This window comes from Lissotriton vulgaris, chromosome 10 (assembly GCF_964263255.1).
Source record: "Lissotriton vulgaris chromosome 10, aLisVul1.2, whole genome shotgun sequence".
Lineage (NCBI taxonomy): Eukaryota > Metazoa > Chordata > Amphibia > Caudata > Salamandridae > Lissotriton > Lissotriton vulgaris.
Window position 1 is genome coordinate 896,289,564 of NC_141698.1, and position 17,205 is coordinate 896,306,768.

The 17,205-nt window shown below is 43.6% G+C and overlaps 1 protein-coding gene across 4 annotated transcripts in view; it reads right to left on the minus strand.

The window, feature by feature from the left end:
• The window catches only part of CDK6 (cyclin dependent kinase 6), a 460,135-nt gene that overhangs the window by 34,578 nt on the left and 408,352 nt on the right, over positions 1-17,205 (minus strand). The window contains exon 8 of one of the 4 annotated variants that reach the window (XM_086941873.1): positions 7,139-7,209. The exons of the other annotated variants lie outside the window; for them this stretch is intronic. Coding sequence (XP_086797999.1) covers positions 7,201-7,209 — 9 coding nt within the window. The 3' untranslated portion in view covers positions 7,139-7,200. Of the gene's footprint in view, positions 1-7,138; positions 7,210-17,205 lie in introns of those variants that run through there. 4 annotated transcript variants of the gene reach the window in all.

Consider the following 17,205-nt stretch of genomic DNA (forward strand, 5'->3'; position numbering starts at 1 on the left):
ATTCATTCATACATGTCTGGAATTTGGGCCACTATGGCTATATCTGAGTTGACAAATATTTCTTTATAACTATGAAAATGTCAACTACTAGTATTGCCTTTATTGTGATGGATCACAGCATTATAATGAAGTCATACAATGAGTTATTTCTGAATTCCTTTATGACAATTTTGATTTATTGTATTAAATTGGGTCTGAGAAAAACATCACAACATATCAGAATTAGAGTTGTACTTTCTGAGCAATACAAAGATTTTTTGTGGACTATTGATCTCTTTGTGCACTGTTTGGGTTGGGTACAGATGTAAAAATTAGAGCTTCACTTTCTGAGCAATACAATGAATTTTTTGTGAACTATTGATCTCTTTGTGCACTGTTTGGGTTATGTACAGATGTAAGAATCAGAAGTCTGCTATTACTGTTAATACATTTGCACTGCATTCTGGGTATACTAACGTCAAGACCCTGATAGGTTGAAAAATGCACTGCAGTTTCTCTGCATGTGTCATGATCTCTGGTCAAGCCTGCTCCACAGGGGCAGGTTTCCTCTTAGGCTCAATAGGAACAGCTCAAGTGACCACTCATAGTGCAACAATTACAGTGCTGAAAGACCTCACTAGCTAAAGACAAACAATAATGTTGTATCACAGGTGGTAATACCATATCAGTGACTGGAAGAGTGGAAAAAACATGGCATGTGTGGTACTAAAGTTAAAGACAAAGGTCAAGTCATACAAGAACTGGAAAGGATGATAAAAACCATGACATGTATGGTATTATAACTGAAGGCAAATGGTAGTGCAATCCACACCTGGAAAGAGTGACAAAATGTGGTATTCATGGTAGTGCAATAATGAGGCTATGACCATAGCTGCATGCACTAAGTACACAAAAGCAAATGTGCCATACTAATTCTGTTTGCCTTCTATGTGCTGCAGCGTGTAGTCTTGCGACCTTTTCAACTTGCGGCCGCCATCTTGGATGCAATAGTGCATAAATACGACCCCTCTGTTGCATGCTCGTGATCGGATCAGATTCCCTGGCAGCAGCTTCGCAGCAGTTCCCAGTCCGGATTCTTGGCACCCGTTGTACTGCAGGTACTGTCTTCAGAATCACGATAGGAGACACATGCTTATGCGCTTCATGTTACCTTCTTTAGTGAATGGTGACAGAGCATGGAAACTTGCTCATGAATGCTTAACCCCACTTGAGTGGCTTGATAGTGAAGTTTTCAATAGTGTGCTCTCAAATAAGAAGAACAGAGCTTTCAGCAAACATGTAAAGTAATTTGCATTAAGTGTGCTCGTAAACAGGGAAAAGGAAGAGCTCAAACAAACAGTTTAAATAAATCCAAGAACTGGAAACTCTGTGCTGATAATGAGCAACTTGAATGGAAGTATTCTGGACTATGTATAAACAAACATGCATGATAGATATGCCATTTGGATAACATACATAATAACAAAGAACTGTGATTGTTGAATACTGACCGAAGCATTCATGCAAGAAGGGATATTAGAGACTGAATTGCATGACTGTGTAAGACAAGCATGAATGCCTGTGATTTGTAAAATACAATAGACTTCACACATCTGTTTGTCCCTTACAGGTAAGACTGGTTAATAGTATATAGATAGTATAGAAACATATATTTTCCCTTTGTTAAGTACATTGTATTAATTGTATTAATTGTCACTCTTCGTTGTTCCAGGTCAAACAAATAAAAACAATTTGAATTGAATTGAAAAATCATTGTTCCAGGTCTTCCGCCCAGCAGTATGCTCCGCAAAACCCTTACCCTATCCAGCCACTCTGAAACTCTTGTATAATCAATATCACAAAGTTGGTGCTGCTAAAAGGTGGGCATTGGAGGGTACTGCTCCTGAGGAACACACTCTTGACAGAATTTCAAACCCAAAGGTATTTAGTTCCTCCTGAGCAGTACCATTACAATTTCTTCCTTAGAAGATATATGTAAAATGTTGGCCTTGGTCCAGAAGGAACTGGTTGCAGCTCGGCTAGAGGCTGTAACATTGTCACAGAGCCAGGTAGGGTCTTTCCCACCTCTACCTACCTTGAGTCCCGGTCTAGTATCCAATCCACCTGTAGTTTCTGTCACAGTCCCCACGCCTGTTCCACTGGGCCCACCTGAACGCTTCATGGGGGATCCTGCTCAAGATCAGACCTTCCTCACTCAAGTACAGCTACATTTCATGGTGAGACAATTGGTTTTCCCAGACCACCAATCCACAAAAGAGTTTTTTATTTCTTATTTAGGTGGGGACGTAGCACAATCTGCGGTACCGTTGGTTAACATGGACAGCCCCCTGCTATATAACTGGAGAAATTTCTAGGAAGAATTTGAAGAAATATTAAATTGCAGACCATCACTGGGTCTGCAGGCAGAGAATTGCTAGAGATAAAACAGGGCAACAAAGATCTTGTTGTGTATCATACACAGTTTAATTGTCTCATCTTTGAAACAAATAAGCTCGAAGAAAAAAAGGGATGCCTTATATTACCAGTGTCTCAGACATGATTTAAAAGACTTGACATGAGCCCCCTCGCAGCCATCGCACGCCAACACAACCTCAACATCATCTCCTACGCTGACGACACCCAGCTGATCCTCTCCCTGACCAACGACCCCGCCGCCGCCAGAGCCAACCTTCACGAAGGGATGAAAGACGTAGCCGAGTGGATGACGACCAGCCGCCTGAAACTGAACTCAGACAAGACGGAAGTCCTCATCCTGTTTCCTCGCCCTCTGCCTCGGACGACTCCTGGTGGCCCCCCGCCCTGGGCAGGCACCCAAACTGACAGACCACGCACGCAACCTGGGCTTCATCCTGGACTCCTCCCTCACCATGACCAGACAAGTCAACGCCGTCTCCTCGTCATGCTTCAACATTCTGCGCAAGCTACGGAAGATCTTCCGGTGGATCCCCACCGAGACAAGGAAGACGGTCACCCAGGCCCTCGTCACCAGCCGACTGGACTACGGCAACGCCCTCTACGCCGGAACCACCGCCAAGCTCCAGAAGAGACTCCAGCGAATCAGAACGCCTCAGCCAGACTCATCCTCGACATCCCACGACACAGCCACATCTCCGGACACCTGAGAGACCTGCACTGGCTCCCCGTCAACAAAAGAATCACCTTCCGCCTCCTCACCCACGCACACAAAGCCCTACACGATCAAGGCCCCAGCTACCTCAACAACCGCATCAACTTCCACGTTCCCAAACGACGTCTCCGATCAGCCAGCCACGCCCTCGCCGCCGACCCCCGCATCCGGAGAACGACAGCAGGAGGAAGGTCCTTCTCCTACCTGGCCGCCAAGACTTGGAACTCCCTTCAGACCGACCTGCGCCTGACCCAAGACCACCTCTCCTTCAGGAAGAAGCTCAAGACCTGGCTGTTCGAGCAGTAGCAGCACTCCCCCCCCTAGCGCCTTGAGACCCTCCGGGTAAGTAGCGCGCTATATAAATGTATGTGATTGATTGATTGATTGATTGACATCTCAAGTAGATCCCCAAACAAGCATTAGCAAGGATTTAATAGCACTCATCTTGTGTCTGTATCATAGACTCTCTGATCGCAAAGGCAATAAAAAAAACAGACTTGCACACCTATGTGTGAACAAAAGACAGGTGACCTACAATTATTCATGACTACAGTGAACCAATAAAAAAATTGGAGGGGTTAAAAAGCTCCACACACATGAACACAAAGATACACGGCGCAAGCGACGGCTGTGTCTTTCTGTGGCAAAAAGAGACACTTTGTCCGCTAGTGTTCTGTCCACCCAAAAAACAAAGGGAATAAAGTCTCCATCTTACAAACCACCACTAAAGAATCAGAAAACTAGAAGGCTCGTGGAAAAAGGAGGAGGTTTCCCGAGTTCCAACAAAAACCCTCCTGAGAAATTAGTAGCCAACCGTCTACGGTCATCGACCCCTCACCTTATGCTGAATATTCAAAAAACCATGGTTACTAAGACCAAAGACGTTGTGTTAATGATTTACTCTGGAGCCACTGGCAATTTTATTAACACTGATTATTGTGCCAAGTTGAGAATCCCAGTAATACCAAAAGAACGATCAGAAACTGTACGTGAAGTGGATGGAACTCTTATAACCTCCGGTCCAATTACCCACCACAAGAGGGTTGATACTCTAAAATGTTTACAAAGTAACATGAACAAGGAACAACTGTGTTTTGGTATTATTGTGTCGCCCCAATTTGGCATCATATTGGGTATGCCTTGGCTTACTACTCACAACCCAAGACTCTATGTTAACAACAGAAGTATAACATTTGACTGACTGGGGTTTCCAAAGTGGTCTTTCACCAGACGAGAATAACAATAAAGCAGCTGATCCCAGTCACTTCATAACCTATGCTCTAAATAACAAACAAAGTCCAACGCAAAGTCATTGTGTTGCTACAGCAGAAGAGCAAGGCACCTCACTCCCCGCGGAATATGAAGCCTTTGTAGATGTTTTTAAGGATATAAGTGTGAAAACCCTACCTCCTCACCGCACTTACGATTGTCAGATAGATCAGGTGCCGGGAGCCAGAATCCCTTGCAGCAGAATTTATGCCCTGACAGAACAAGAAAATCTGTATTTGCATGAGTATCTTGATAAGTATCTACAGAATGGTTTGATCTGCCCTTCGAAATCTCCTGCAGCATTGCATTTATTTTTTGTTTTCCAAGGCGAATGGCGAGTTAAGAACTTGCATTGATTACAGGGCAATAAACAATATCACCCTCAAAAATAAATTCCCATTACCAGTCATCCCAGTTCTACTGGATCACGTGTGGTCAGTCACTATATACACTAAACTAGTTCTCTGTGGCACATATCATCTGGTGCGGGTCCACCCTGGTGATGAGTGGAATTATCTCTACCTAGCGTAGCATAGGTTTCTTCGATAATTTTGGTAATTTCTTCGCCTACTGTGCAGGAGTAAGATCCCTCTGGCATTGGAATATAGCCAATGCAGCTGCCTCCCCCTTTATGTTGCTCAGCATAATGGCGGACACTGCAGCACAATTGCCCATCAGTTTCATCCCTAAGTCCAGGGCGGGTACTGCACCATAATCATTCTGAAGCTGCTTCAGTACCTCAGGAAAAACAGCCAGAGAAGGGGATACCATGTGTTCTGGCATAAACGGCAGCGAAGACTGTACCCCAAGTTGTGCAACGTTCCACCGGGGGAGCCATCCCCATAGGCAAGCAAATAGTTAGTATTCTGTGTTTCTCCTGCGGGCCCATGTGGGGGAACACTGCTTCAAGCTGACTTGTTTTTTGTGGTATCCAGAATTGAATTGGCTCCCGACTGCTGGGAATCTTTCCCATAATGGCATTCAGTGTTTGAGGGCTGATACCAGTAGTAGCCAATTGTGGTTGTGCGGCTTGAGCAGTCCACGCAGGGTTTACTGTTAATGTTTACATTATGAACTGTGTAAAGTGTCATAAACCTCCCTATAGTGTACACATTTGTCCTGCAGTTAAATTAGCAGTGTCAAGATGTGGTGTTTATGCAGGTAAGACCGGTTATTGAAAGGACTGAGTCTCACATTTTTTTTTGTCTGTGGGAGGGCGCCTTTAAACCAATTAGTATTTCTTGGTAAGATAGAGGCAAGATAGAGGAATCTCTATATCTTCATATGGAGTTTATTCCTTTGGGGGTTCATCCTCAATGTAGGTATGAAATGCTTGTGTATGAGCAATTGTAGCCAGGAATTTAACCCAAGAATAAAATACCTCTGTCCTAAATGCTTTGTGTGCCTCAACCATGAAGGTAACTTCTCCACCTGTAGCTGGGAGACCAAAATGTAAGAATCTCATTGTAACCGCATGACTGCAGTTCTCTGCAATATTAAGTGACTGGGCAGCTTCGCTCCAAAACATAATAGTAGTGGCGTGGTGGCTGATGGGGAACAGGGGCAGGGAGTTTGGGGGGGGTAGAAAAAAAAAGATTAATTCTGAAAAGGATAACTCTAAGCAAGCATCCAATCCTTTGGTAAAGAAGAAATGGGATAATAAACAAAAGTATAATGAAAAGTCACAATCATGGGGTGGGTCTCCGCAGTAGGAAGCCGCTGAAAAAATATATAATCTCAGAAACCATGATAACATTAGAAAGCCTGAGAGGTATCAGGATACTGATACACGTTCCTTTCATTCCTTTCAGAAGTCATCTGTTACATGCTCGAAGAAAGGAGTACGATCAGAGCATGTGAAACCGAAGAAGGAATCACAATGCTCGTCTGACTACATCATTAATAAAGAAGAGAAATCAAATACTCCTAAAACCTCAATTCAAAAGAAAAAGGTAGTCGGAATTAAAATAAGGCATGCCCATAATACCGAGGACTTTGCTTCTGAACGGGGAGTACGCAGTGACTATGCTGGACAGCGCACCAGAAGTCTCAACGGCTCGCTGGAAACTGATGGATTGTCTGGCAGCAGTAGCATTAAGTGAGGATATCATGGCGGTAACACTGGATATGAGGGTAAGTGTTCCTTATCATTTATATGAAATTACACTCCAGTTGGAGGAGGACATACCCAGAAACATCAAGTCTCTCTTTTGGGAGAACTTGACGTACGGTCACTGTATTCTTTTGGCTGCAAAAGACGAGACACCTGAGTTCGTAATGGAGTGCCCAAATGAGGAAAAGTTAATCTTACCAGCTTTTTCCGACCTCGTTCCAGAATCAGTAAAACATTCTTACGCCAAAGAGTAGGCTTTAGTGCTAGCGCCTGCATTATACCGCAGTCATGTGGGGTGGGATGAGTCACCTCATCACAAGATCCCATTGAAATCAACTCCTGAACACCAAAGACCATATCCAATTGAACACACAGCTCAAAAATAAATTTATACACAGGAGTGAAATGTACAAGTTGTAAATTCCCAGCTTCCCTAAAGGTCAAGTGGATCCAATACCAGGACCTCACCTGAGCCAAGGGGATGAAGGGACTCAAACTTGTGGACATCAGAAGGTCAGTTCAAAGCTTCAAAGTGATCTTGATTTCTCATCTCTCTCTAATAAAATAAATGACATTTTAAGTATTATGTGATTTTTAAATGGAGACTTGACAATTTTATAATATACCTGTTGTAGATTACCTTATGTCCCTCTTTCCCCTATCAGGTATAGTGATGTTCCCAAGCGTGCACTTACTGCGTCTACAATGAAAAGGAGTTACAAAGTAAGTCTTGACTACGTAATAATTTATCTCTGTGTAGTAAGGAATAGGTCAAATTGCTGCAACTCATACCTATATAATTATCCTCTAAAAACTTCGGACTTTAATGTCTTTTTCCAAGATCGCTCATTACCCTCATGAAACATAATTCTTCTTCCAAAAGACATGAGAAATGTTTGAATATAACAAAATAGAATTCAATTTAATTATCCTTTATATCATATTCACTGTATGCTCCTTCCAAACATTTGAACACTTTTAACAGCTCATTACATAATTATTTTTACATTCATGAACAATAACGTTTATAATACTGTTTGTATCTCTTTTTTTGACAGCTATCTTTCAGAATATTACAAAGTGAAAAGTCAACAAATTCATTCCACTTCTAAAGTCTACCGAAAGGAAATATCAGATACATTTCTGAAATAACTAGTACCAGCGCATAAGCATGTTACCCAATTGAATGGATATCAGCTTGAAACTTACTCTATTTTCTTGAGATATCGAGGCTAGTTCCAGTAAAGTTGAGAGGAATCCAAAGTCCAATGAAGAATCTTAAGCCCAACGAACTTGCCGCACTGCGACTAACACAACGTTCTTCCAGGGAAACAATACAAAGAATTTGCAGACAGAAAGACCGCTATATACGCAGAAGGACGCCAACACAGGTAGACACAATGGATTTCTGGAACGAATAGCATTGTTCATGGTGTAGCATGCAGTCTTAAAGGCTGTATGTTCCACCCATTAAAGAAAGTGCTCCACCATACTGGCACTACAATACAAGTTAGGGAAATCCTAAAAAAACTTAAATACCAAGGTGTAATAGACAATTGCACCTGATTGAAAAATAATTCTTTGATTCCCTTAATTAAACTGGACAATTCATACCATATTGTATTAGATTACAGACATCTGAACACATCTACTCAAACATTTGCAGTACAAAACGCATGCAGTGCCGCACTAATGAATAAAAATGTGCGTATACAAACAACACTATGAATATCAAATGAATTTTTCTGCCAAAATATAGTGCCTGGAAGTAAATATTTGACAGCATTTTCAGCACTAGGCCCACAGAGGCAATCCTGTTGATTGTCCCATGGGGACAATCAACAGGATTGCCCTAAGCCCTAAGCTGTTTTCAGTCCGAGTAATAGAGTCACTTTAAAATTTTGATAAGGAGGCATTGTCCTACGTGGATGATGTATATCTAATGGACGATGAATTAATGGAACACTTGAACAGAGTAGGCCGCATAGTCCTGGGGTTTGCTCACATGGGCTACAAATTTAATTTCAAGAAATCAAAAATTGTCCAACTCAATGACCTATTTTTAAGATATGAATTGTCTATTGAAGGCACACGTCTATCAACCCATTTAAAAAAAAATGTGTTTTGCTCCAACTTCCAACAACTCTGAAAAGACTACAATCCATTTTTGGATTTGTAAATTTTGGCAGAACATATTTTTTGGATTACGGTGCATGGGTGAACCCGTATTTACGACTTGATAAGACCAGACTTTTCAAGCACACATTGGACACAGGAACACAAAGATTGTGTTTTCCGTACAAGCTATGATAGCTTCCAAACATTTACACAAAACATATAAACACTACAATCTGGTGATCCACATGGTCGCTGGACCATCTGGGTACACGTGTATCACATTCAACAAGCAAACAAATCATATTTATACATAAACGCTGAAATGCGTTTTGCACCTTGTGGTAAATATTTTACCGTATCGTTTTTGCCATATAATTACAAGTACAAGAATAGCTCAATCAAATGAAAGGCAGAGTCCGGGGTGTCTGAGTCTTAAAGGGCTTTAATTCAGAAATGACTCGAGTCAATGGAGATCCGTTCCATCAATACAAGGGTTCGAGCATGCAAGGGAAGATGTCAGGAAAGATGTCAACGATTTATTCACAGTACATGGCATATATAGTAAAATGACACAATAGCACTGCATACAGTAGGCGTGACTAGTGAAAAGTATATGACAAGAACACATGTGCGTAGCGAAAAGGTGTGAATATGGGTGTGCACAGAGGCGTGAACTAGAAACGTCACAGAAAAGTGTCATAAGTGGGTGGATGCTTAGTGAATTCATGCAGAGTCAGCTGAAACCTATGGCCTGGATGCGCGCGCAGCTAATATGACGTGTGATTGACGTGCGTCTGGAGGGAGCTAAGAGTCTGACTTATAACACTAGTGGAGAAGATATAGGTCTGGCATGTCAGGTCGACCTGTTCCTGAAACATATCTGATATCTTGTGTTTGGAGGATGTTTATACTGGAGGAAAAGGTCTTTCGGGCAGAGGCTATGCTACACTGAATGTATGCGTGTCTAGGTGCAGATGCGCAGAGCCAGGGCCTACCATAGTAACGGAAGCAATGAATTACATGAGGAGGACAGGAAGGCTTCGCCCTTTACTCTGCAGCCTGGGTGCTGTTTCCTTATTTTACTAGACAGGAATGTGTTTTCGAGGAGGCTGAACTGGCTACGCTGATAACTTGAAGGCAAAATACTGTTTTTGGCAGGCAGAGCAGGCCGAGCCGGGCACCGCTCCTTGGCAGGAAGTGAGGCAGAGGTCAGGGATGCATCTCATCTCCACGTTGCAGCTTTCGGAGACAGAGACGAAAAAGTGGTTCAATGGCAGGAATCAGGGCCTAACTCGGCAGAGCCAGGAAAACGTGGAAGTGCACCATGTAAAGACGGTGGCACGGCATACTTAGGAACTGAATTATCAATCCATTCATGGTGGATCTGAAAGAGGACATGTTAACGTTGGACGCAAATGTATTTGCGTCTTTTAAATTCGGTTGCGGAGGGAAGTTACATGCACTTTTAACTCGTACATGGAGACGATGGGGTACTCGTTAGGGGACATAACTTGACCATAAAAATTCCAATTACCTCATTCACTCCTTGTCCCCTACGGACCCATTAGGATATATCTATTTTCATGAGACCATCTATTTGTTCGTATAACATCATTTGTTCTTCTTTTTTCAATCGGGAATGGGAACGTGCACTTGAGCGGGGAATACAAGATGTGGCGCACAAGCCGCAAATCGCTGGCCCACATTGAAGACATAGACAGCAACTGAATACGACGGCCAATATAATCCCTAGGAATGACAATAGCTTCCATCCCCAGGCTGTTACTACACCCCAGAGCCAACCGGACCAAGTCCAGGAGCCTGGGTTCTGGTGTATCTGATGGGCAATTTCGTGAATTCTGGTGATGGCCTTATAGACCGAAGGCGCGTTATTAGGTATAAACACGCAACAACTGGATCCGATGACTCTACAAGCTCCGCCCCTATCGGCCAGGATGACGTCAAGGACAAGGCGGTTCTGAAGAACAACAAGTCTCATAGCAGACTGCTCCTCTGTTAAGTTGCCTAAAGCTGAAGTAGTCTCATTCACTACTGCTTCGAGAGTTCTGGTTAATTTGCGTATCAATTTACTATTGGACACTGTGCCTAAGTAGGGAAAGAATCCTTTATTGAAATCTGTATATTGCTCCCATGCGGTTTCAGTATAATCAACTAATGGAAGGTCTCTTTTGTGCCTAACTAGATTGAGGCGGGAATTCCTGTGGTAATCAGGAGGGGCTAGAAAAACAGGAGGCAGTAGGAATGCAATGTAACAGGTACCATCCCAGTCTAGGGGTAAACGTATATAAGCTGTATGACCACAAATGAAATAGGAATGGCGGGAAGCTTTGAATGTAGACTTGCCTTTATCACTGAATTCGATCACAGTAGTGCATTCACTATGACCTAGGTGTACTGAACCATTCTTTCTGACACATAATTCACTTTTGACTGGCAATACTGACATAGATGGCAAGTCTGGTCTAGTTTCTGACTGAACATTTAGAATCATGAGATCAAGTGTAAAATTGCCTAATCCATACACTTCGTTTTCTAGGTCGGTCCCTGTCCTTTGGGGAAGACCCTCCTTGTCTGGGAAACATGCCTTATTCAGAACTGTGTTCAGATTTCCCCATACCCAACTGCCCTGGAAAACTATGAAATCAGCATCTACGGAATTAATTAAACTAAACCATGCACCACAGGAACCATTGTGTGTAAACGGGTAAGGGAAGAGGGGCAGAACTCCCTGGTATTTCTGATAGGGAGGGAGTCGGCCACATATCCAACAATTGGTAGCATTGCTGGTCCGATGGGAATGGTGTAGCATACTGATGAATGAATTGTTGCGCAGCGCAAGTCGGTAAGATAGTTCGTGTGGAGGCAGCTCACTAAACGTGTGTTCTGCAGTGTCATTAGAAAAAGAATGTGCAATCGGAAAATACATGTACAACATCAGGCTGATGCCAATTAACGTAAGACTCAGAAAAAACATAATAATCAGGGTGCAGATGCACCTACTACGGAGATTTTTACAGTGACGATTTCTTTTCATGATCTCCTGTCTATCTCTCTCTCTATTTGGATCTAGCTTGTACATTGTCAGAAACTGCCTAACCGCTTCACCCGAGGGGGACTTAAACAATTAAACTGTTTGACTTACTAGACCTTAGTTTTAGTCTGTACTCCTCTTGGGGAGTTTTCTCTCGAAAAGGGAGTTTAATGTCTGTCTTTGGTACGTGAGAGTTCTGGGAGTCAGGGCTTGGCGAAAGTCCATGAAATTTTTTAACGTGACTGGAATTTACCCAGCCCTTCCTCCCCTCTAGCTTTACTGCAGTCCGGGTTGTTAACAAAACAATCTTCGGCTCCTTCCAGCGGGGCTCCAAAGGGCTCGTCCTATCGAAGTTACGAACAACAACAGTGTCTCCCGGGACCAGTGCATGTGGCTTCACCTCGGAGTTGTCTGGGAAGGCTGCAGCAACCTGTGAACGACAAGATTGTAGTGCAGACATCAAGGAAGCAAGGTAATCTGTTAGCATAGTACTTTCAACATCGGTTATTTTTCTCGGCAGAGGCGTCCCCCACATATTAGGAGGTCTACCGAAGACCACCTCATACGGAGATAGCCCTGTCCTTGAATGGGCTACCATTCTCATATAAAACAGTGCAACGGGTAATGCTACTATCCAGTCTACGCCTTTCTCTTTACACACTTTAGCAAGTCGAGTTTTCAGTGTCTGATTGTGGCGCTCCACGAGACCTGCTGCCTCTGGATGCCGGACACAGTGAAACTTCCACTGGTACCCCAATAGGAGTGAGATCTGCTTCATCAGTTCAGACGAGAATGGCTGACCGTTGTCTGAATACACGACACGGGGCAAACCGTACCGAGGGAAAAACTCACGAACCAGCTGCCTGGCAGTGGTCGGGGCAGTGTAATCTGGGACGGGATACGCTTCTGTCCATCGGGATAGGGCACATACAACTACGAGGACATACTTAAATCCTCGGCATCTGTCCATCTGGATATAATCCATCTGGAGGACTTCAAAAGGATAGTCAGGAGGATGAAATCCACCTTGCTCTACAGGAATCCCTTTTCCTGGATTGAACTGACAACAGATCATGCAGGTACGCACTTTCTGTTTTGCTGCTGCTCGTAAATGCTTGTTGAACCATAGATTCTGTACACTGTCTAACATGGCTTTTTCTCCTAAATGTGCTGGGCTATGTGCAGTGTTGATGATGACTTGAACCATAGAGTCGGGGAGGAACCATGTGGTTTTTCCCCTCGTCATCCAACCTTGATCTGTCTGGACCCCTCCTTGTTCAGCCCATTTCTTGATTTCGTCTGGAGTAGCATGTGTCTGTATATCAATGACGTCTAATGCGGGGTCCCTGACTGTCATGCTGTGTGTCAGTGATGATACATCAGTCTTTATCATATCAGTCGTCTGTGTATGAGTCTGCGCTGTATATTTCGCTGTCTGATCTGCAAAGTCGTTACCCTGGGAAATCTTATCTGTTACTTTCGTATGTGCCTTACACTTCATGATGGCTATGGCTGTAGGCAAATGTATCGCTTCTAACAGTGCTTGAATGAGGAGACCATGCTGGATTTTGGCTCCGTGAGAGGTCAGGAAACCTCTCTCTTGCCAGAGGACACCAAAGTCGTGAACGACTCCGAATGCATAACGTGAATCTGTGTATATGTTTACTTTCTTGTTCTTGGCTAATATACAGGCTTGGGTCAGAGCAATGAGCTCTGCTGCTTGGGCTGACAGGGTGTCAATGCGATGTGTTTCTACGACTTCAGTTTCAGTGGTCACTGCATATGCGGCCACTAGCTCTCCTGTACTTGTTCTCATACATGAACCATCCACATAAAGTGTCAGGTCTGGATCGGGTAATGCGACATCTGTCAAGTCTTGTCTGGGTTTCGTAACCGTGTCGACTACATCTACGCAGTCATGTGGAGTAGGATCTGTTGTGCTCGAAGGTAAAAGTATAGCAGGATTCAGTGTATTACAACGTCTGATTTCTACGCGTGGCTGGAATAACGTCAATTCATAACCTGTCAGTCGTGCTATGGTCAAGTGTTGGGTCTGTGTTCTGTTTAGGAGAACTTCCACAGAGTGTGGGACTTGTACTGTCATTTGGTGTCCCAATACAATGGAATCACTTTGTCTGATTGCTAGAGCTGTTGCTGCAACTGATTTCAAGCACGCAGGCAAGGCCTGGGCTGCTGGGTCTAATGTGCTTGAAAAATAAGCACACGGTCTGTGTTTGTCTGCCTGAACCTGAGTGAGAACCGATAACGCTGTGCCATCACGTTCTGTGACAAAAAGTGTAAAAGGTTTGCTGTAACATGGTGTCGCTAAAACAGGTGCTTGACATAAGGCTTTCTTTAATTCGTCAAAAGCTTGTGTATGTTCCTGAGTCCAAGGGAGGACAGTCGAAGACGCCGCCTCCTGTGTTGTCAACTGTATGAGTGGTTTGGCTAGAAATGCATACTGGGGAATCCATTGTCTGCAATAAGAAGTGAGTCCAATAAAGGCTCGTACTTCTTTCTGTGTCTTGGGTTGTGGAAGATGTGCAATTAACTGTATACGATCTGGTGTTAGCTGTCTCCCCTCTTTGGACAGCAAGTGCCCAAGGTACACAACTTGCTGGGCACAGAATTGCAGCTTCGAAGGAGACACCTTGTGTCCCTTGTCCGCCAAAAACAACAAAACTGTCAGTGAGGCTTGTTCACATTCTGGTTCACTTCGGGCGGTGATCAGTAGATCATCGGCGTACTGCAATAGGGCAGTAGTGGGAGGCATGTGAATATCGTCAAGTTGTCGTTTCAATGCTTGGCTGTAGATGCTGGGGCTTTCTGTGAATCCTTGAGGTGCGCGTGCAAATTTGAAGCTTCGGCCATTTAAACAGAATCCGAAAAGATACTGGCTTTCTGGATCAATGGGGACACTAAAGAAGGCGTTCTTCAGATCGATTACAGTAAAGAACGTCGCCTCTGAATCAATAGCTGTCAATAACGAAGAGATATCCGGGACCACAGGGTACTGTGGTACCACGCATTTATTCAATTCGCGTAAATCAATAATCAGTCGATAGACCGGAGGTGCATTTGGATCAGTACGTTTCAGAATCGGAATGATAGGAGAATTACAAACATTGGAGTCGGTTTCTACAACCACTCCTTGTGCAATGAGCTCGTCAATGATTTTCAGTAAAGCCACTACAGCATCTGGTGGTAACTTGTATTGTCGAATACGTGGTAGTATAACTCCTGGCTTGAGTGTAACACGGTACGGTGTAATGTGCATACAACCTACATCAGTAGGGCCTTTCGCCCATAAATGTGCAGGAACATTCTGCAACCTGGGATCAAAATCTCTCAACACATAATGGCCCTTGAAGTCACGAAGGAATAGCCTGACTCCTTCCGGAGAACAACAAATTACAGCTCCTAGAGCTTTCAGGGTTTTTATACCAAGCAAGTTTTCTGGACATGATTTCGTGAGCAATAAATCAGTAGTTCGGGACAATGGACCAACTGCAAGGGGTACTGGTTTTGATACTTCATTAACAATAGGCTTTCCTGAAAATCCAAGGGAAACATTCTGTGAGCCTGAGAGGGGTGCCCCTGGAACCTCTTTGTGACTGATGGTTGTTCTGCTTGCCCCTGTGTCAATCAAAAACTTTCTATCTTTCCCTAACACCTGGCTATGTACATAAGGACCCTCTTGATCTACAGGGACCTCAATAAGGGGCAAGCCAACCTCCCTCTCTAGGCTGTTTCATGTGTATTGCTGATAATCGGGGTAATCGGATTGGGCATACTGGTACATCTGCTGTGTGACATGCTGAGTCGCGGCAATGGGTTGGGGCTGTGGTACCGCTACGGTCTGCTGTGGAACATGCATAGGTTGTACATTTTGTGGAACATGCTGCTGGACCTGATCCTGTCTGGGCGGACGTGGTCTCTCTTTGGTTTTGCCTGTAGCGATATTGTGTTTCAGAACTGTGCAATCGTTTACATAGTGACCTGGCTGTTTACAATAGTTGCATGTCCCTTTAACGGGAGCCGCTGAATTATTTGAATGTGTCGCGCCCTTTTTCTGACCATCTGCTGGGACTGACTGAGCAACTAACATTTTCATTTTCGTGTCTTTCATACGTCTCTGTTCGTGATCATGCTCCTCTCTAATTCTGTTCTGGTGATATTGTAACATCTGTAACATTTGGGAAGGCGAATTAGCTTGCCATGTGCTCTCAACTTTCAGTACACGGTTCTTAACCTGGGGCAAAGAATTTTCGACCAATTTAGATACAAAAAGGTGTGGATATGACTCGCTATATGATTTCAGGCCACTATTAATAGTAAAACATTTCTCAAATCGGGAATAGAAATCACTAGTGTCTTCATCGGGTTTCTGTTTGCAGGCTGAGATCGCATCCCAGTCCTCCTTTTTAGTTGCTAACAATCTCGGCAAAACCTGTACTAACAATCCTGGTAATGCTTTAGTTTTGTCCCCAAGACCTAAACCTGGGGTTCGACCAGTTTCTTCGGTTTCTAATTCAGCCCAAACAATCTTTTTGTCTCCCACCTCCCATTCTTTTTCTTTGAGTTTCTCGTAAATACCGGCAGGCAATAACACTTTCAATATTTTCATAATGTCGGGATAGGTGTAATCCCCCATAAGTAACATGTCCTTTAATTCACGGTGAAAACCTGCGGGGTCTTTATCATGACTGGGCACTATTTTCTTCATTTCTAATAATTCCATTTTAGTTATAGGCGTGTAAACGAACACACGTTCAAGGGTATTATCATCTTTCCTGACTGGATGTACTTCACGTAAAGGATTCTGTTTGTCAAAGTTATATGATTGCCTTACAGGTGGTGGAACGGAAACAAGATGTGGAGTCAAGAACGTTCTATATTTGTGACGTTGTTCTAAAATCGTTTCAATTAGATCAGTACCTAGACCTCTCCATCGTCTCAGGAGTAAGTCTTGCAATAAACCATATTACGGACCTGGATCAGATGCTTGGTTTTCGTACTGTATAATAAGGTGTTGTGTCATGTATATACCAGCTAGTCGCTGTTCTTCTGGAGTAAGACTTAAAAACGTTTGCACTACTGAATCGTCTTTATATATACTGTCATCCCCGGCCCACTGTACTGCGGACCGGGCTAGTTCCTGATCACGTAGGGTATTGAGTTCTTGATAACCTATCCTTTCTTTTAGTACTTTGTCAGTCATCTGGAATACATGCTCAAGGGTACATCGCTCTGGTATCGGACAAAGGTAACGTTTCTTGTGTTCGAACGTTTCTTGTTTACGAATGGGTCTGTCGAAGGGCCTATCAAAAGGATACGGTCTAGGGAGTTTCTCTCTTCCTACATATGCTATCATTTTTCTATCTGCCTGTTGTGAGGTTTCTGCTAGATTCTCTGATTCATCCTCCTCCTGCGAGGAGGTTGGGTCGTCTGATTCGAGTGGCTCTTCAGGTTCTCGACGGGCATGTATATCTATTATTTCTTTACGGATCTTTCTAACCATAGCAT